Source organism: Arachis ipaensis, chromosome B9 (assembly GCF_059453495.1).
Source record: "Arachis ipaensis isolate K30076 ecotype BB chromosome B9, ASM5945349v1, whole genome shotgun sequence".
Classification (NCBI taxonomy): Eukaryota; Viridiplantae; Streptophyta; class Magnoliopsida; order Fabales; family Fabaceae; genus Arachis; species Arachis ipaensis.
The window spans coordinates 2,965,081-2,986,372 of NC_142444.1; the positions used below are offsets into that span (position 1 = coordinate 2,965,081).

General features: G+C 31.5%; 5 protein-coding genes across 5 annotated transcripts; 1 reads left to right on the plus strand and 4 right to left on the minus strand.

The window, feature by feature from the left end:
- Positions 1 to 1,123: 1,123 nt before the first annotated feature.
- Positions 1,124 to 2,702, plus strand: LOC107618468 (F-box/kelch-repeat protein At1g80440). The gene has a single exon (XM_016320558.3). The coding sequence runs from the start codon at positions 1,424 to 1,426 to the stop codon at positions 2,501 to 2,503; it is 1,080 nt and encodes a 359-aa protein (XP_016176044.1). The 5' UTR covers positions 1,124 to 1,423; the 3' UTR covers positions 2,504 to 2,702.
- A 2,250-nt stretch (positions 2,703 to 4,952) lies between these two features.
- LOC107617174 (WAT1-related protein At1g68170-like) lies at positions 4,953 to 8,698 on the minus strand. The gene is made up of 7 exons (XM_016318948.3): positions 8,505 to 8,698; positions 8,046 to 8,108; positions 7,763 to 7,879; positions 7,075 to 7,315; positions 6,508 to 6,666; positions 6,226 to 6,377; positions 4,953 to 5,259 (listed from the first exon to the last, which is right to left on the minus strand). The coding sequence occupies exons 1-7, from the start codon at positions 8,696 to 8,698 to the stop codon at positions 4,953 to 4,955; spliced, it is 1,233 nt and encodes a 410-aa protein (XP_016174434.1).
- A 1,002-nt stretch (positions 8,699 to 9,700) lies between these two features.
- On the minus strand, positions 9,701 to 13,256 carry LOC107619533 (uncharacterized). Its single transcript, XM_021111512.2, has 5 exons — positions 13,003 to 13,256; positions 11,778 to 12,823; positions 10,497 to 11,344; positions 10,331 to 10,387; positions 9,701 to 10,128 (listed from the first exon to the last, which is right to left on the minus strand). Exons 2-5 carry the CDS (start codon positions 12,739 to 12,741, stop codon positions 9,880 to 9,882), a joined length of 2,118 nt encoding a protein of 705 aa, XP_020967171.1. The 5' UTR covers positions 12,742 to 12,823; positions 13,003 to 13,256; the 3' UTR covers positions 9,701 to 9,879.
- A 1,513-nt stretch (positions 13,257 to 14,769) lies between these two features.
- On the minus strand, positions 14,770 to 16,747 carry LOC107614648 (FBD-associated F-box protein At4g10400-like). Its single transcript, XM_016316790.3, has 3 exons — positions 16,700 to 16,747; positions 15,294 to 16,405; positions 14,770 to 15,201 (listed from the first exon to the last, which is right to left on the minus strand). Exons 2-3 carry the CDS (start codon positions 16,344 to 16,346, stop codon positions 14,926 to 14,928), a joined length of 1,329 nt encoding a protein of 442 aa, XP_016172276.1. The 5' UTR covers positions 16,347 to 16,405; positions 16,700 to 16,747; the 3' UTR covers positions 14,770 to 14,925.
- A 2,036-nt stretch (positions 16,748 to 18,783) lies between these two features.
- LOC107614646 (FBD-associated F-box protein At4g10400-like) lies at positions 18,784 to 20,575 on the minus strand. Its single transcript, XM_088500364.1, has 2 exons — positions 19,468 to 20,575; positions 18,784 to 19,376 (listed from the first exon to the last, which is right to left on the minus strand). Exons 1-2 carry the CDS (start codon positions 20,515 to 20,517, stop codon positions 19,110 to 19,112), a joined length of 1,317 nt encoding a protein of 438 aa, XP_088356490.1. The 5' UTR covers positions 20,518 to 20,575; the 3' UTR covers positions 18,784 to 19,109.
- Between the last annotated feature and the right edge of the window lie 717 nt (positions 20,576 to 21,292).

Here is a 21,292-nt window from a genome sequence, read left to right on the forward strand (position 1 = left end):
CCAATCACTATGTGAGATTCCACAATTTAAATTTTGCCATATTAATTAGTTGATTAATGTCTTGTATATGGAGTATCTTCAGTTTCAATTATCATCATTTTCATATATAACTATTTTATTGAGGTGGTAAAACAGAATTCCCTTTTATATTAAAAAAAAAAAAGAGAAGTAATACTCAGCTCATTGATTAAATTTAATTTTGTACCGCACTTTTAATACTACATATAAGAAACTTACAATTTTAGCTTAGATTTTATCGCACACTCTTAATAGTTAATTAATTGCACAGATGTACATGTACAGCTTCTAGATCATATATAACCGAATTAGGCAGGTGATAAATAGTCCCAAACAACATTCTGGACTGTCCAAATCGGAAAGAAATCTAGATGCAAAAGAAATTAAGAAAACAGTAGAGGGTCGTCAAGGTCCAAAACATTATGGGAAACATAAATTATGTTTTTATAATTATATTTTGTATTTACAAAAATCTATTTATTTTATTCTGCAAATTTATTTATTTTAATAACTAATTATTCTATTAAAAAATACGGATTAAAATTTCAAATACGGTTAATATATTTTTTTATATAAATAATTAATCGTATTTTATTATATCAATAAAATTAACTAATTTTTAAATATACTACTAAATTATCTAAATACATATCTAATTCAATAATCGTATAATTTTTTTTATATTGTCTGTATATAAAATTAAACTCAATAAAAAGATATAAAATATTATATATACAAAGATATTGTACTTAATTAATTGATTATATTTATTAATAATTATATTAGGTGTGTATTAAAATATAAAATATATTAAAAATAAATTATATTTATATACAAAATATATAATAATTAATTTTAATATATAAATATTATTTTTGATTTATTACACATTTAAACCAGATATCTTATAAATTCATCCAAATAACTTAAAATAAAACAGCTAGCATGGGATAGACAATTCATAGTTCTCAATAATAATTCCTTTCTCCTTCATACTTACTTGTCTCTTTCAAACTGTTTTGGCTTGGTCCTCAAAATCCTTCTAGAACACTTCTTAGCTTTTTCCACTCAAAGCTTATCAATAACCACGTCCATGCCATGTGCGACCCTCTATAAATCCCAAAGGCTCATCCCTCTCTTTAATCACTCAACGTCACAACCAAAGAAAAAAAAATCTCAACTTTAAAAAACTATTTCAATCCCATTCACTTCACAGAACACAATCCTCTTCTTCTTCTCTCTCTTATCATTTCGTCCTTCACAAGTGAATCACAAACTTTTCTTCCTTTAACCAAGTTCCAATCTTGAACTTAAATATCCTCTCTTTCCACGGTTTCATTTTATGGGTATTCGCTAATTCATCCAAAAACTTCGACTCGTTTTCTTCCCACCTTTTGATTCAATCATGGAACTTATTTCCGGTTTGCCTGAAGACTTGGCCCGAGACTGTTTGATTCGGGTCTCATACCAACAATTCCCAACGGTGGCATCGGTTTGCAAAAACTGGAAAGAGGAGGTTGAGTCGCCGGAGTTTCGCCGTCAACGCCGGCGCACCGGCATCTCACAGAAGCTCCTCGTGATGGTTCATGCACGATGTGACCCGGATAATGAACCCGGATCCGGTTCATCAAAGCGATTATATAACCCAGTTTACCGTCTCAGCGTGTTCGAACCGGTAACCGGTAACTGGAGCGAGTTGCCTGCCCCACCGGAGTTTGAATCCGGGCTACCCATGTTTTGTCGGGTCGCTAGCGTTGGGTCGGAGCTTATCCTATTGGGCGGGTTAGACCCAAATACATGGAAGGCTTCTGATTCCGTTTTGATTTATAACTTCATTACTGCGAAGTGGCGCCGGGGGACTCACATGCCTGGTGGGTCCCGCATGCTCTTTGCATGCGTGTCAGACTCGCGGCGAATGGTATTCGTCGCCGGTGGACACGACGACGAGAAAAATGCACTGCGATCCGCGCTGGCGTATGACGTGGCAGAGGATAAGTGGATATCCCTGCCCGACATGGCTGCGGAACGCGACGAGTGCACGGCCTTGTTCCGCCACGGGCGACTGGCTGTCGTCGGTGGTTATCGGACGGAAACGCAAGGTGTGTTTGAAAGGAGCGCGGAGGTTTTTGACGTTGCCACGTGGCAGTGGGGTCCAGTAATGGAGGAGTTTTTGGATTGCGCCACGTGTCCGAGAAACTCGACGGACGGTGGTGATGTGGACGGGAGAGTGATCATGTGTTGCGGCGAGGAGATAAAATCGAGGCAGGGTGGCACGTGGCAGAAGATGGGGAAGGTGCCGGTGGAGATACGGAACGTGGCGTACGTTGGAGCGTTGGATGGAGGGGCAGTGGTGATTGGATCCAACGGTCACGGAGAGGCGCATGAAAGTTTCGTGTTTGATTTGAAGAGTTGTAATTGGAGAAAGGTTGAAACCCCAGAAAAATTCAGGGGCCATGTCCAAACAGGTTGTGTTTTGGAGATTTAAGAGATTTTACTTTTTGCTTTTTGTCTTCTTTTTCTTTTCTATATTTATAGAAAATATATATAGTGTATAGAGATGCTTTGCTATGTGAATATGAGAGAGAATTTTGTTTTTGTTTTTGTTTTTTTTTTTTAAAATTTGCCCTTTTTTATTGGATGAATGATGAATCGGTTAATAGATTAGTGTTACGAATTCGGCATAATTTTGAGTGTTCTTTTTATCTCTGATTGGATTTCACTTTCAGTGGAGCCAAGTCACTTTTTTCTTGTCTTGTTAAATCTCCTTTTTCTTTGTTTGGGTTTCTGCCAAAGTCACTAGTATCATTTTTCTACTAAGTGGGAGCCAGTTCTAGCCCAATTTCAATTTTATTGCTTTCAACTCAACTTGAATCAATCAACCTTTTGTTATGTTAAAAATTAATTACTACTAAGTTCTAACTTCTAAGTTCCTCCTTGTAAGTTACTAAATATTAAAGTGTTATCATTATTGATATTATTTTTATTAACAGTGGTCGCTGTGCAACAAAAACGAATGTCTTAGCTTTAGTCTCTGTCTAAGTGAGTAATCAAATTAAAGTAGTTTTCGAATTTGTTAATGGATACCTTTCATTTTATCAAACAAGCTTTAACATGTTATCGTATTCAAATTCAAGTAACTTAGAGCATATGTTAAACCAATGAATGATCCACATTAACGTGCCAATCAAGTTATTCCCTACAAAGGGTGTGACCTTTTTAAAAACAAAAATGTTTGAAGAAAATCAGTCAAAAATAGCCATAACTTGTCTTATTTAGTATTCATTAAATGTTGCAATAATTAATAAATGTTAAATAAGGTAAATTTTATCTAATTTTTTTGTCTCCTAGCATTATCCTTTAAAAATTAATGTCACTTGGGCTTTGTTATCGTATTGAACAAGTTTTACTTAAATAGGAATTAAATACATGATCGTAATTAATAATAATAATGCAACGTTTTTTCCGCAACTTGGATTTCATAGTCATGGCATGTGCAAAGACAAATATGAGAGCCATGTATGTCTAGAATTTACATGACACATTTGTCAAGATGAAGCCGCTTCTACGTTCTAGACAAAATTCTTTTATTTGGAAGCATCGATGAGAATCGTCGTATTGTAATATTATATTTTGCTGAAATTAATGATGGTCATGGATTATCGGTATAATATCATTATTTTTTGTTGGTTGGTTTAGTATCTATCTGAAATTAATATAGTGACTAATCTTTTATTGACTTTTAAGCATCTCTATGAATAGAATAATTGGCTTAGAGTTTATAATTTATTTGCGGCTCAAGGTGAGAATCAATCTCTCGATATTTCATTAAGAGAAAATGTGGGTTTTTTTTTGGGTGGTTGTGTTATTTTTGTTTAATCACCCTCCTGGGTTATTAGAGAATCTTTTTTTTTTTTTGGTATGGTGGAATTTTCTAAATCAGAATTGAAAGTGGAGCCCAATTACTATAAAATTGGACATGGACATTTGAATGTGAGTGAAGAGATAAAGAAAACAAAAATTGTAGACTTCATTGTTCATAAAAAAAATCGAGTTTATGTTACAAAGGTAATTAATAGATTATAACCACTTTTACCAAAAAAATAATAAAATTATAACCACAATTTCTTCTGGGTTTTTAGTCCCATTTCAGTATTAAAAAAAAAAAATTATAACCACAAACCCTTAAATACTGATTAGATATGTGATCTACGACGGATTAATCATTTGTCTATCAGATTGAAAGGTGCCGTTAAAAAAAAAAAGAATACATATTATTAAAAAGTACAGATGGAACGAAAACACATTAAAAATATTTTCACAAATACTGCACGAACAATTCTTTCATGTACAATTCAATAATAATAATAATAATAATAATAATAATAATAATAATAATGATAATAATTTTTTATGTATAATTATTATAAATAAGTATAGTTTAAGATGGTTTTGAAATATACTAAATTACACAAATAACACAACTCTAAAATAATTATATAGGTAGTTATACACATTAGTTGTTCATGTAGTATTTACGAAGCATTTTACTTTTTCCTTTTGATAAATGAAAATCAAATAAAAACAAACTAAATAATAATAATAAAAATCCAAAAAGTATAATTTGCCAATAAATTTATCATTCCTTATGTATGTTGAGAGTTTTCTACACCTTTGATATGAAATTTTTTTTTTTTTACTTCGAACCAGCTATCCCATTTAGTTAGGGAAAATTTTTAAAAGTACTAGAAAAATGGAATAAGAAAAAAGTTGGAAAAAAAATTAAAATAACCTCTAAAAACTCCCTCACATTATGTGGCAAATTACAATTCAAATCTCAATCAACAGAGATGTTAATCAACTTTTTACACTGCCATTCTTTGAAACGAAAAATAAATTAAATAATGAAAGAAAAAGAAGAAAGAGATGAATGAGAACTAGGTACTAGGTTTTGAGTCCTCATTGTTCAATGGGGTTACCTTTCCTTCATTTCCTTGGTTTCCTTTGTTACTTGAACAATCTTTAACTCCATTTTGTTGTTGTCCTTCTCTTGATAACTTCATGTCAATTCCATTATTAATATTATTATCACTATGATTATTTGTTGTGATAATAATCTTCAATGTTTGGCCATTGGTTGAGACTACTTTTGTAAGCTTCTCCTTTGCCATGTTCTCATATTCTTTGCCTTTACCCCACAAGACAGTGTATAGCCCCAACACTACTAATATTGAACCTATTATGCTATACGATATTAAGGGGAAAAAAACAAGAAAAAAAAAAGGGAATCATTTAGTACATTATTGTGCTAATGGTAATGACAACTAAAAAATAGATGGAAATAATTTTTTAAAACGTGGTAAATTTAAAAATTAATTATTTTATTTACATGATAAAATACGATTAGATATTGTTTATATCCTGACTCAAAACATAAGTCAGCCTCAAAGTAAAAAAAGTCCAGAAGATTGCTATCGAGTGACCGACTTTTCAAACGGTCGGACAGAATGCTATAAAGTGATAACTCTTCAGAAGGAGTTATAACTAATTCCTACTATCTCTCACCTATTTTTAAAAGAGAGATCTCAACAACCCTAGATGAAGGGAATGGTTATCTGCCACCTATAGTGAAACTACTCCAACGATAGTTATTGACTCATCACCTATAAATACACTGACACCTCTTACGTATATTTAAGATCCAATATACTATAAACCTGTTGGAATCCTTGCTAACTTAAGCATTGGAGTGTTTTGCAGGTATCACCTCCCATCTTCTCACGAGGAACTCGAACGAGGGCTACCTGACATAGGACAAGTCGAACGCTGTCTCACAAGGAGTCTAAACCTCACGTCCATACCCAAATACAACCCAATTTATGTAAAATCTTTTTGCTCTTTTAGATGCATGGAAATTAAATCTTTATATATATTAATATTGTCATCTAATTAAATGTATATACTTGTAAAAACTTTTATGTTGTGAGTGACTAATGTATAGTAATATATGGTTGTATATTTGTATAAACAAAATTTTCTATATCGATAATGCATATAATTAAATATTTTGAATTAAATAAATTCTTAAATTGATAAAAAAAAAAAACATATTTAACTAGAAGAGAAGATGAGGGTAGAATATATATATATTATATCATGATAAATATTTTTGTATTTAATAATTAAGAGCAAATTAAATAAGATGTATACCTTCCCACATAGAGTCTTTCATCCAAAATTAAAGAGGCTGCAATGGTAACTATGACAAGAGAAAGAGGGTTGAAAGTAGAAGCATAAAGTGGACCTCTTAATCTCACACACCATGAAATCAGAACCAAAGCTATTCCAGATGCCACTATTCCCTGATACACAAATTCATATATATTAAATAAACAATTTAATATTATTAACCCTTAATTATCTAAATAATAAATTAAACATGTTAATTAGTTACAACCCATGAATAAAGTTTTGTTATTTCAACAACTATACCGTATAAGCTACACTGAGGAGTTTGATATTCCAACCAAGCTTCCATTGATTCCAATTTCTTTCCATGCAAAGTGCAAATATAATTACTTGAATACATGCCATTGCTGACACCAATGCTGCACTTGAATATTGCCAGGGGAATTTTTCACTCATCTTAGCCTATCATAAAAATAAAAAAATATCTTATCCTTGTTTGAAAATTAAACTGGAATAAAAGTTTGAAAATCAGACCAATAACTTTAAAGATTTAGTTGAGATTGTATCAAATTTAATTGGATTATGCTAGGTAGCCAATGATTTTCTTAAACAACATGAACAACAGATCTTAAAATTGGCCCAATTCAAGTAAAACACACTACACTTCAAATTACTTACCTAAATCTTAGTACTAGAATAACCATTCGCACATCTAGTGAATTGAATATCCGATATATCCATTGTTCACATTGTTTAATATTTTCATTGTCTACCTATACTTTTTCAATTTAATTTTCTAATACATATGATGAACAACGTTTATATTATGAAAATTAGAGTATACATATGAGTGAAGAAATTAAAGAAAACCTGAAGGATCAACCACATAGAATAGCATAAACAATTTCCAAAACCAAAAGCAGAGCCCAAAACTTGATTAGTAGGAGAAATGTGTGATTGGTTGTGCTTGATCATATTGACATGATGTGTAGGCCAAATGTGAATCTCTTTGGTCTTATAGAATGTGATGATCATGACTCCACCAATCCCCATTATAGTGCCAATAACCTTAGCCTTCCCTGTTAATGTTCTAATCTTCAACCTTTCTAATCTGACAAAATTAATTAAAGCAGTAGTTGCATGAAAAACTTAGTTATAGAATAGACCTACATTGGGAATCAATTCTAGAAAGATTTTTATATTTTAAATATATATATATATATAAAAGATGATTTATATTTTAGGTATAAGCATGGTTTCACTATTTAATATTTCACTAAAAAAAATGAAAAACTAAATTTTTAATGCACACAAATTTAATTAATTTATTCACTTTCATAAATCATGTACTTATTTAATAAAAAAATAATTTTCATGCATTGTTGGTGTAAATTTTACACGTATATCCAATTATGTAATGTCATGTCAATAAAAATAATTATCTTTTACATTTACTGTGTAATTGGTCATCTAAAAGAATGGATGCAAATAAACAACTAAGTGCATCAAAATTAAATTCGAACTCGAAAAAAGTGATTATTGGAAATTATGGACTTACCCAAAACAGAGGGCTAGGATGAAGGTCACACCAGGAATAAGGTTGGTCATGGTTGAAGCATATGTTGCTGATGCAAATGCCACTGCCCTCACATACAGATTTTGTTGTAAAGTTACCCTAGATTTTGTTGTATGGAGTCATCAAAATAAATTCTTCTTTTAATAATATTTTTTCTAATTTTTTCCACATCGATCTCAACAGGAAATAATTTTTGAAATTCTCTTTTTTTTTTTAAGTTAAATACTATATAAAAACAACATTAAGATCACTAGTACCAACTTACCCAAATAATCCACAAAGGAATGATTGAAAGAGAACATCTGGTGTAATTTTTGGCTTGCTCTTCCTGTTTCATTGCATTTTTTTATGACATTAATATAAATATAATAAAAAAGAATTGGAAGGTTATTAGGTATACCGGAAATACCAGTGTTTCAGTTGTTTTAACCGTTGATCTAAATTATAAAAAAAAAATATAATATATATTAATTTAGATCAACGGTTAAAACAATTGGAACACCAGTATTTCCGGATATACCTGATAACTTTCCAAAAGAATTTTATGTTTATGTAGTCATTTTATTATATGTCACTATATATACATAGTGAGAATGTGAGAGTTTGTAACGTGAATTACACACTTTTCATTCATGTGATAGATAATACATACATATATACTACAAAATTTTAATTAATTATTCATAATTAAAAATAAAAAAAAGAAGAAAAGATATATAATCACCTTTCCATGAAGAATGCAAGAGGAACAACAAAAGATGTTGCAAATAGGGTTCTATAGGCAATGAGTACACTCATGTTCATACCATCTTCTACAACCAATTTGTATAAAATACTAAGACCAGCATAAGCAACTTGAACAATTATCATCCCAATTGCAGGCTTAAGCCCATTTATAACATTACCAATATTTCCCATTATTATTGCTAATAATAATGTTAGATGTGAATTATGTACTTTATAAAGTCATTATTATGAGCATGATGATGTGCATAAGAATATATATTATTATTATTTTGATCAGTGTTAATAATTTCAATTTGTTCTTTGAATTGCTTGTTGATCTTTGCAGTGACAAGAAGACAACCTCTCTTGAAACTGTATAGGAGTCACAGAATATTCTGAATTTGCAACAATAATATGTATTAGAAAATTTGGATTGAGATTCGTTTGGCAATGACTATGGACAAGTATCTATATATTATATAGGAAAATTATTCTCCTCTTTTTTTTATTAACAGTTAAATATCTATTACAGATTAACATCTTTTAAGATTCATACTATAGTATATTCAATATTCTAATATTTTATAAAATATGACATAAACTTATCATGTACTGCTGTAAATATTTTACTGTATGAAAGGTTGATTATTTTATTATGAAAAAAATTTGATTATTTTAGACAATTAATGATTATTTTATTAAAAATTATATAAAATATAAATAAATATACACAAATATACCGTGACTAATTTCTCGTGTTCATATAACATTTTTGTTTTGCAATATCGACCATGATATCTCATTTTTTTGGATTTTGCTAGATAGACAATAAATTTTGTGAACAATATGAACAATGGACTTTAAAATTGGCCCAATAAAGTAAAAATACATTACACCCTAAATTACCCATCTAAATCTTAATATTAAGATAACCATTCGCACATCTAGTGAATTGAATATTCGATATATCCATTGTTCACATTATTTAGTATTTTTATTGAATGTTGAGGAATGTCAATGTGATTTTTCATTTTAGTTGAATGCATGATATAGTCTTTTAAACGGTCAAATAAAATAAATTCCTTCTTTTTGTCACATACATTTTTCTATTTCTAAATCTTACACTATCTATCTTCTTTTAAAACATTAATAAGCTACAATTCAATCCTCTTGTTTGATATAAAGTAGTATAAGTTGGAATATAAATGAACTTTTCTTTGTATAAAGGCATAACAAATGTAACATACAATTAATTTCCTGAAAAAAAATTGTACAGAATATTAACAGTTTTGGTAGAATATATTCACATCACTATGTAAATATTTGAATGAAAGAATATATGATGATCATAGAAACAAAAAGAAGCTAAGAAATTATTTGGTCCTCCTCATGCACCTCACAAGAACCTCTACAAATTTTGTATACATGTGGTGTTTAAGGTACATCCTCTGCACTTTCCTTCTTCCATTTCTTCCCATTCTTTCCCTCGCCGGCCGGTTTTCGAGTAAAAGCCGGAGATTCTGTGCGAGGATACGAATCCCGGGTCGTCCAATGGGGTGAAGAAGACCTGTTACATTATGCTCAACAATTTCTTGAGTTCCCCCTGCATTTGTTCCAAGCACCTACTCCACAAAGATTAAATGGAAATGAACCATTAACATTCATTTGAACCATATATATAGACATCAAATTTTGAAGATTAGTAGCATAGTTATTGCCAATTAGTATTCTTTTATATTCATTGAAATTTCTCTATTTTTATCTCAAATTGAGAGTAATAGATACCATTTTATTCTTGAGTTATTATCATGAATTCAAACATACCGGAAGTCCAAATGCCATTGCTTCTATGGTTACCCTTCCAAATGTTTCTCCTAATCCCTGTTCATAATTTTAGAGACTAGTTAATTTTCAAAGACATTAGCAATTTATTCAAATTCAATTAGTGTTTTTTGTTTTTCTCAACATTCATAAGTTGAACAGCATTTACCTGAGAATTTATGACATAAACATCTGCAGCAGAGTAAAGCGAGGCGACACGTGTCGTGGCCGGAGTCCACAAAACAGACTTTGACAAGTTTGAATGCTGTGATAAGAAATGCAGAATACCCTTAACATAGTCCACCTTGTTACTCTTAGATCCAACAGAACCAATTAGAATCTTGAGAGATTGTTCCCTTGATGCATTTTTGTTGGATAAATCTTCTCTTCCTCTGTTCAAAATAGTATGTTCATGTAACCTGTTCATAGAAGTGCTTGAGATATCATTGAATGCTACACTGCTATTCTTCCTCAACAGCAGCAATAATCTTCCAATATGATGTGTTCTAGCAAGAGAAGATAGGTAGTCTCCAATATCAGAAGAACTTTTCATTTCTTTATTATCATCTTGCAATGATGGTTCATGTTCCACTATTGAGCTTGCTGATTTAAGAAGCAAAAACTGTCCCTTCCCAGTGTTGATGCTACTCAGAGTTATCACAAGCATGTCATTATCATTCAGCCCCATTTCTCTTCGGACCGAATCTCTCAACAATTTCCTTCTTTCGGCCATTTTCTCGGCGCTGAAGGATGGAGTGTTCGGCATGGAAGGAATGCCAGCTACAAAGGCCAGTTCATCATTAACTGACAGTGGAATAATTGCAGGCTGTGATCTTAGTTTCACTCTCTCTTCTTCACACCATTTTTGCCATTGCTTAGATTGTGATTTGGATAAGAAGGCCAACATGTTAACTCTGTGCAAGACTTGCTTCGAACGATCGAAATACTCTCGCCGATTTTCCATAATCCACCAAGCAACTTGGCTTGCAGCAGCAGGAAAATGATCAATATATTGTTCTGTTTAAACATGAATAGAAAAAACACATTGTTACCTCATTCTGGCAAAATTTCTAGTTCTAGCATTTTCCATAATTAAAAGGCTAGAAGTTTATGTTAATATAGTAAGATATTAAGAGTAAATACACTGCAAATTTGAAATGTCTTCTTTGCTATCTTAACTCTCACACTATTCAATAAGTATGCAAAAAACTGAAGAATCTATGAATTGAAAGGATAACCCTCCTACTTTAGAACAAAAAACTAATTCGCGTCCCACTAAATAGGGTCGGCTACAGATAGAAGTACCAAATGATGCATACTAAACATAACCCTCTTACCCAAAAGTATAAATAATGTCAGTTCTTCACTTATTTACAAACAATAACATCAACTTTTCAATAATAAAAGCTATATAACTCAACAGAAGGAAACTTTATCAATCTGTTCATACCAATCCATGATGCACAGACAGCTGATCCAGCAATGACAAGATCAGCATTCCTTGCTGCCTTGAAGCTTAATTGGGCTTTGTCTTCAAGCACCTTGATTCGCCTCCGAGTGAGCTCTTGCATCAAACCACCCTTCTTGCTAAGCACAACAGCTGAAACAGCAGCACCACCACAATTCAAAAGTTCTGTTCCCAACTCCATCATTGAGAGTGGTGCTCCAGTCATAGATAGCTCATGGAATATCAACACAAACCTCTTCGAACGAACGAGGCGCGCGAATTCCCCCTTCCTGTTGCAGCTTCCAAAATAATGCTTCTCAGGATTCCATTGCAGAATTCTATCCTCAATTGAACCAAATGGACCAACAAGGAATCCATAGGTACTATTAGTCTTGGGAATTTCTGGATCTTGCTCCTCTATACCAATTCCCTCGCCTCTCGATTTTCGCTTCCTCTTACTCCGGCGTCTGATCTTCCTCTTTGAGCTGGTTTTGGGAACAGATTGAACAAGATTTTCTTTCTTGGACAAAGAAGCTACATGCATTGTTTCACCAACCCCCAATTTGTTTCCAACAATTTCATCATCAAAAGACATTATAATTCTCTCATCAACAATCAAATCTTGATGGTGATTCTGTTGAGAATCAGGGTTTGTATCAATTGACCTGCTTCCAAACCCTAAGAACTCATCTTCTTTATCTCCATTTTCCCACCTAGACTGAACAAAAAATGCAACATAAGCCCAAAGGGTAATCATTAACAGCCACAACAGAATCCGGTTGCTCTGAAACCATTGTGCACTGCGGCTGCCGCCACCGCCACCACCACCACCACCCTTGCCTTCTCTTCTTGTTGTTAATCTCCTGAATGAAGGAGAATTTGGTGGCATGGATTTCAAATTTGATGAACACTGACAATTCAATTTTGCTTGAATTTCTCCCATGTTCTTGCACTGCTCCATTAACATCAGAACATCCTCAAAGAAGCTTGAAATATGAAACCCCACATGAAAATTTATGATAATTCTTCTCAATATTGCTTCTTTTCACCTAAACATATGTAACAAACAAGTTTGACCAATGAAAAAATTCACTGAAAGAGAGAGAAAGAGACTAGGGTCTATCACAGTTCAGCTCTTGATGATGCATGTGCAAAGAAACATTGAAAAAGAGTGTGTTCATATTAATTCTTGAAGCGCAAGGAAAAGACTAAAAGAGCATTGAATTACATGGATTGTGGCTTGTTCTGAAGGATTAGCATCCAGTGATTTTGACTTTTTGAGGGGTCAACCATTGTTCTTGAATTTGGGTCCTTGATGATCACTGCAAAAACATTCTTTCAACAAGAACTAGAAGTAGTTGAATGAAAGTTGGTCAACGAATATCGTTCTGTTTTATTTTGTTTGAAGCAAACATTATTGAGATTAAGAGCTTTCAACAACCTTCATGTGCAAGCTGGGATGCCACATCAGAGTCTTGTGTTGAAAGCCTTCTATTAATTATTATCATTTTTATTTAATCATTTTAATATAAAAAAAGAAAGAAAGAAATATATATATATTAGCATGAAAAAAGATAGTGAGGTGAATAGATTTGATGTCCAAGATATTTATGTGATTTAATTTAGTAAATTTTATAACTGAAAAATAAGATAATGTCATCTCCATCCATTTCTTGCAATCCACAAAATGAGTAACTACGTTTAGATATTCTTTTTGATATATGGTTTTAATTTTTAAATGGCTATTCTTAAAATATGTCCACACATCTTTCTACGTTTTGAAAAATCAGTAAAACAGATTTAGTTAAATACAAACAAATATCCTTACACATAGCAATTATATAAGAAAATTAAATTTAGTAATTGTTTTATGGCTTCTAATCCTATATATAATATAAGACATTTTTATTTAGCATAGAAGAAAATAAAAAAGAGAAACGTTCCATTCACCAATCTATGGAGAAAGAAACATAAACTAACTATAACTATATCTGTCACCCCCATTAGGAGTATTTCTTAAGTACATTTCAGCAATGTTAAAAAAATAGTCATGCTATGATTATTAAGTGTCATATCATAGTTTAAGGAATTTGTTTTAAAAAAGAAAGTCAAATTCTGTTCAACTAACTAACCCATAATTTGCAAATTATAAAACAAACACGCCCAATCGCAATCTACATATAATATTAGATGACAACAAAATCAAACTAAGCATTCTCATGGAGCAGGTTTCCATAATATTCTTTATTCTGGTAATAATACACAATAATAAGATACACAGAAATTATAGTTTTTTTTTTTTTTTGGTGACCACAGAAATTATAGTTTTATACACACAACTATTCCGTTAATATATATATATATTTTTTCCGTTTCTTACTTAATATAAAAAAGAGTAAAATGACAACTAGATTACTGCTTATTATTATGAAAGACCTAATTGATATTTTTTTTCCAAAGACTAATTATAATTAGTCTGAAATCAAAATTTTCGAAAAGCTAATTGTACTTTAATCTATTTTGTTCTATTAAAAGTGAATTTTGATTAGGAACATCATATTTTTGTCCCCCAAATTGAACAAATGCACCCTAACTATGTTCATAATAATTCTCACCACACAATTTATGAATATATTTTGTAGAGAGAATTAGAGAAATGAGAAGTAACTGAAATAGTCAGGATTCTGTTTAGTTAGTTAAATCAGTTACATCCACCTCAGAATCTGTTACTTCTGAGTTTGTAACAGAATAATTTCTGTTAGTGTTTTGATTCAATTATCATTGGTGACTATATATATAAAGTAGTAATCTTTACTGCAATATCACTTCAGTACATGAACGAAATCATAGAAGTCATTCAGAAATTCATAGAACACCCTGTATTTACTGCAGTGTTCTTGATTCCCCTTGAATCATCACATAGTGTTTGATTGTTTGTTCATTTTCTACTTAAAAATTTTCCTTAAAATGAACGTATAATGTTCAACAATATATATGATAAATATCTGAAGAGACATCTGTGTTGAAATACAAAAAGAAAAAATCATCAAAATTTAAGTTTCCTTTATCACTCGGGGGAATCTCCTCAAACTAGTACAACTTGTTTCTGATATGAAAAATTCAGCCATAATTAGTAAGATACTGACTCGTATCATCCACCATTATACGTACAGATAGCAAAGTTAATTTGGCACGCCTTGGAGCTCCTTGGCAAAAAGGATAATTCTTCTGGAAATCCTTTAGATCTCGTATCATCCACCTGAATATCAAGTGACTCCAAAACAAGTCCATGTTGAAGAACATAGGCGAAAAAATCTCTATCATCTCTGGATTCAAAATATCTCTTGATTTTAATCACTTTCAGATGTGATGCAAGACAAGTAGGAACCTTCACTGAGTGGTCCCATTTTCGTGACGGATGTGGATCCTAGCAACAAACAACAAATACACTTAAAAAGAATTGCCAGCAAAACAACAAACTTACATAAATCATAGCTTGAACATGAGAACATGAAATACCTCTAGTATATATTGTCTAGCGGTAAAAACAATAGCAAGAAGTTTAAGCATGGGACATTTCTGAAGCATATTCATTATGTATCTTGTGTCGAAACACCTAACAGTAAGCTCTAGCGTATGTAAACAGGTAAACTCTGGAATACGATGCGGAGGAACCTCAGGCAAACAATAAAACACTGAAAAACCCAGCTCCAAAATCCTTATCCTGCAAAGCTCCACAAGAAACTCAAGCAGAAAGGATTGCTTAGAAATGTTGATACGGGCGTCCTCCACATTGTGCAAGTTGCGAACACGGATCTCGTGAAACCACAACTCAACTTGGATATCAAGACGTTTAAGAGATGGTGTGTCTATAACAAGCAATCTAAGAGCGTCACTATAAAAAGATTTGAAGTGCAAACTCTTCAAAGAAGGAAAACAAATACTCAATTGGACCTTCACGGAGGATTGACGGACATAGCCAAGAATAAGAGTCTCAAGAGCAGTGCAGTGAGAGAGAATCTCCTCCAAGTTACCATCAGAGATTTTGACATCATACAATTGCAGTGTCTTGAGCGATGGCAAGTGATAACGGCACGACGGGGCAGAAGGCGAAGGGATTCTTACGTGGACGCCGTTTAAACGGAGAGTCACGAGGGAAGTGCAGCTGAAAACGCCGTTGGGAATAGCGACTCTGGCAACGGAGCACAAGATGGAGGAGAGTTGGAGGTTCAATTCCTCGAGGTTTGGCCCTAAAACCTTTCTAATGAACCACTCCAGAGTGTATTCATCGGATTGATTTAGGTCACAGGTGAGACGAAAGGTTCGAATTGGCGGCGCTTTGTGGCGGGAGAGAATCCAATTAACAATGTCGAGAAATCGCTTTTTTGCACTGAAATCTGACCAAGTATTGCGGTTTCGAAATTGGTTTTGGTCGAAGTAGAGGTGTTGGAGGTCGTGGCAGAGGTGGGTCCAGCGGCGAGAGAGGACGGCGGTGAGGAAGGCGGTTTTGGTAGGGAGGAAGGAGAGGATGTGTAAGAGTATGCAATCCGGCAAGTCGCTGATCATGTCCATGGCGATTAGGGTTTCTCTGTTTCTGCGTTCTCTTCTAACTTCCTACTTCCCAGTTCCCGCTCTTTCGGGTTTTCCCTCATTCCTATCTATTACCTGCTATATATTATTCGGATTTGGATCTAAAGCTTGAATTTCACTTTAAAGAGTAAAGTGTAATTTTTTATCATTAATTTTATAGGTGGACCAAAAATAAATATGAAAAAGAAACTATTCAAAAATAAAAAATCACACTTTATTCTCTAAAGTGAAATTCAAACTTTATATGAAAGAGAAACTATTCAAAAATAAAAAATCACACTTTATTCTCTAAAGTGAAATTCAAACTTTAGAGGATCCAAATCCATATTATTCACATCAAAATTTTTCAATTAATAACATAATTAATGCGATATGTTTTTAAAATATTTTTTCAATTTATTTAAATATGTTAATATATTAATTATCAATTTCATTGAATTAAAATAAATATCAAATTATTTAATATTTTTAATCATATTAATTATAATTAATTAATTACATAATTATTTAATATAATTAGAATAAATAAAATAATTTTGTTTTCGTTTTTTTTTTAATTTGTACTAATTTTTTTGTGTTATATATGGTTGAATAATATTTTTTAAGAATGTTATAATTAATCGAGGTCGGATTTAGGTAATATTTGGCCATATATATAAAATAATTAATGAAGTGATTAATAATATTGTATCATATTTAATCTTTTATTTTAATTTATGTTATGTATGTAATAATGGTTAGATAAATTTTTTAATTTAATTTTATTTGTTAAATTTTAATAATTATAGAGACATGGCAGATACTCACAGGAGTGTGTTAGGATTTAACTCTTTATTATTCTACATGTAGAAATGGGAAGAATTCTATACAAGTTATTATAGAACGAGTCAGAATGGAATTGAATAGGACAAAAACTTATTTCTACTTTTTTCATTACTACCCCTAATTTAATTGAAATAAATATTAAATTATTTAATATTTTTATTTAACCGTATTAATTATAACTAATCAATTAATTATTTGATTTGACTAACATAAAGAAATTTATTTTGTTTTGGTTTATATCAATTTCTTGTATTATATATTTTGATCAACAATTTTTAAGAATATCATAATTAATTATTTATTTGATTGAGATAAATATTAAATTATTTAATATTTTATTTGGTTACGTTAATTATAACTAATTAATTATAGTAATTATTTGATTTGATTAGAATAAATAGATTAATTTTATTTTAATTTTTATTATTTTTTATTTTATGTATTTTAATTAATAATTTTTAAAAATATTATAGTTAATTATTTATTTAATTTGATTGAGATAAATATTAAATATTTATTTGATCACATTAAAGCATTGGAGGGAGCTGAGATAGTAATAGTATGATGGTGGTAGTGGTAAATAGGAGGTGACAATAGTGGTGGTGGTATCGGTGCTGATGACAGTGATAATGATAGTAGTTGAGGTTGAGATTGAGGTGGTGAATTTAGGATTGAGTTCCACTAGAGAGTCAATAAGTATCTGTACAATAATGTGTATAATGGGCTGTTTAATTATTATAATATGATGTAAAAATAAAATTTATTTACATTTATTCAAATTTTAAAAATAATTACCACCACATAATTCTTTCTATTGTACACATTGTACACTATATATATTAGCTTCCTATACTTTCTCTTTAGAATTAGGTTAAGCAATTTTGATTGTAAAAGTTCAATTTTTTTTATGGATATAAAGTTAATTTTATTTTTTTGAATAAATTTATTAATATTCTAAAGTTTTATAAGTAAAAATAATACTTTACTCATTTATTTCACCAGAAATTATTTTTTTTATCACACAAATAAAGATCAGAAAGATTGAATACATATATATAGAATTATAGATTATAAAAATGCTAAACAGACAATCACTTTGCACAATCAAATCTAACTAAGTACTTAAAAAAAATCCACCTACGTGCATCTCTTTTTGATTATCTTCTTCGTTTACTTTTTGGCCTTTTCCATTCTCCTACAAAATTTATTGAATTGTACAGTAAAATTAGCTATGTAAATATTTTTTTTATGATATATCAATAAATTTATGTTATGTAAAAATTTTTAAATTATATCAATAAATTTATATATTATGTATAAAAAATTTTGTGCTACGTCAACACGAAGTGTGAAAAAAAAGAAACGCGTAATGCATGTATACTGCTGGTTTTTATTGAATTTATATTAATTTAGTTAGATTTAATTATAAAAAATATTTGTCTCTGTAAGATGTTGGTATAGATTATAATTTGGAGGAGAGAACTAGAGGTATTTTATGTTTGTTAATTGTTACATAAATAAAATAGATAAAGATACATAAGATAAAATCAACGAAGTAAAAGATTTGTCGGGATCTATCAACACTTCCACATTTGGGAGCTTCATTCCCCTGAATGGTGTAAATTTAAAATGGTATCCTCGTTGCTAAAATTATCATGTTCCAATTCTGAAGTACCAATCACTGAATTTCTATATACAACAAAAGGCTATGTGAAATGAATGAATCATAATAGTATCAAGTATATATATGATAAATATCTGAAGAGACATCTGTGTTGAAATATAAAAAGAAAAAATCATCAAAATTTAAGTTTCCTTTATCAGTCGGGGGAATCTACTCAAACTAGTACAACTTGTTTCAGATATGAAAAATTCAGCCATAATTAGTAGGATACTGTATCTGACTCGTATCATCCACCATTATACGTACACATCGCAAAAGTTAATTTGGCACGCCTTGGAGCTCCTTGGCAAAAGGGATAATTCTTCTGGAAATCCTTTAGATCTCGTATTATCCACCTGAATATCAAGTGACTCCAAAACAAGTCCATGTTGAAGAACATAGGCGAAAAAATCTCTATCATCTCTGCATTCAAAATATCTCTTGATTTCAATCACTTGCAGATGTGATGCAAGACAAGTAGGAACCTTCACTGGGTGTTCCCATTTTGGTGACTGATCTGGATCCTAGCAACAAACAACAAACACACTTAAAAGAATTGCCAGCAAAACAACAAACTTACATAAATCATAGCTTGAACATGAGAACATGAAATACCATTTTATGATTAGTAATGATAAAAACAATAGCAAGAAGTTTAAGAATGGGACATTTCTGAAGCATATTCATTATGTATCTGGTGTCAAAACACCTAACAGTAAGCTCTAGCGTATGTAAACAGGTAAACTCTGGAATACGATGCGGAGGAACCTCAGGCAAAAAATCAACCGTTAAAAAACCCAGTTCCAAAATCCTTATCCTGCAAAGCTCCACAAGAAACTCGAGCACAATGGATTGCTGAGCAATGTTGATACTGGCTTCATCCACATTGTGCAAGTTGCGAACACGGATCTCGTGAAACCACGACACAAATTGGATATCAAGACGTTTAAGAGATGGTGTGTCTATAACAAGCAATCTAAGAGCGTCACCATAAAAAGATTTGAAGTGCAAACTCTTCAAAGAAGGAAAACAAATACTCAATTGGACCTTCACGAAGGATTGACGGACATGGCCAAGAATAAGAGTCTCAAGAGCAGTGCAGTGAGAGAGAATCTCCTCCAAGTTACCATCAGAGATTTTGACATAATACAATTGCAGTGTCTTGAGCGATGGCAAGTGATAACGGCACGACGGGGCAGAAGGCGGAGGGATTCTTACGTGGCATCCGTTTAAACGGAGAGTCACGAGGGAAGTGCAGCTGAAAACGCCGTTGGGAATAGCGACTTTGGGATCGGAGCAACAGTTGGAGGAGAGTTGGAGGTTCAATTCCTCGAGGTTTGGCCCTAAAACCTTTCTAATGAACCACTCCACAGTGTATTCATCGGATTGATTTAGGTCACAGGTGAGACGAAAGGTTCGAATTGGCGGCGCTTTGTGGCGGGAGAGAATCCAATTAACAATGTCGAGAAATCGCTTTTTTGCACTGAAATCTGACCAAGTATTGCGGTTTCGAAATTGGTTTTGGTCGAAGTGGAGGTGTTGGAGGTGGTGGCAGAGGTGGGTCCAGCGGCGAGAGAGGACGGTGGTGAGGAAGACGGTTTTGGTAGGGAGGAAGGAGAGGATGTGTAACAGTATACAATCCGGCAAGTCGCTGATGGTGTCCATGGCGATTAGGGTTTCTCTGTTTCAGCGTTGTCTTCTAACTTCCTACTTCCCAGTTCCCGCTTTTTCGAGTTTTCCCTCATTCCTATCTATTACCTGTTAATATATTATTCACATCAAATTTTTTCAATTAATAACATAATTGATGCGAAATGTTTTTAAAATATTTTTCAATTTATTTAAATATGTTAATTTATTAATTACTAATTTCATTGAATTAAAATATAATTAATTAATTACATAATTATTTAATATAATTAGAATAAATAAAATAATTTTGTTTTCGTTTTTTTAATTTGTACTAATTTTTTTGTGTTATATATTTTGAATGATAATTTTTAAGAATGTTATAATTAATCGGGATCGGATATATATATAAAATAATTAATGAAGTGATAAAAAATATTGTATTATATTTAATCTTTTACTTTAATTTATGTTATGTATGTGATAATGGTTAGATAAATTTTTAAATTTAAATTTTAATTTGTTAAATTTTAATAATTATAGGGACATGGTGGATATTCGCAGGAGTGTGTTAGGGTTTAACTCTTTACTATTCCGCATGTAGAAACGGAACGAATTCTATGCTGATTATTATAGAACGAGTCACAATAATGGAGTTGGATAGGACAAAAATCTATTTCTACCTGTCTCATTGCCACCTCTAATTTAATTGAGATAAATATTAAATTATTTAATATTTTTATTTAACAATATTAATTATAACTAATCAATTAATTATTTGATTTGATTGAAATAAAAGAATTTATTTTGT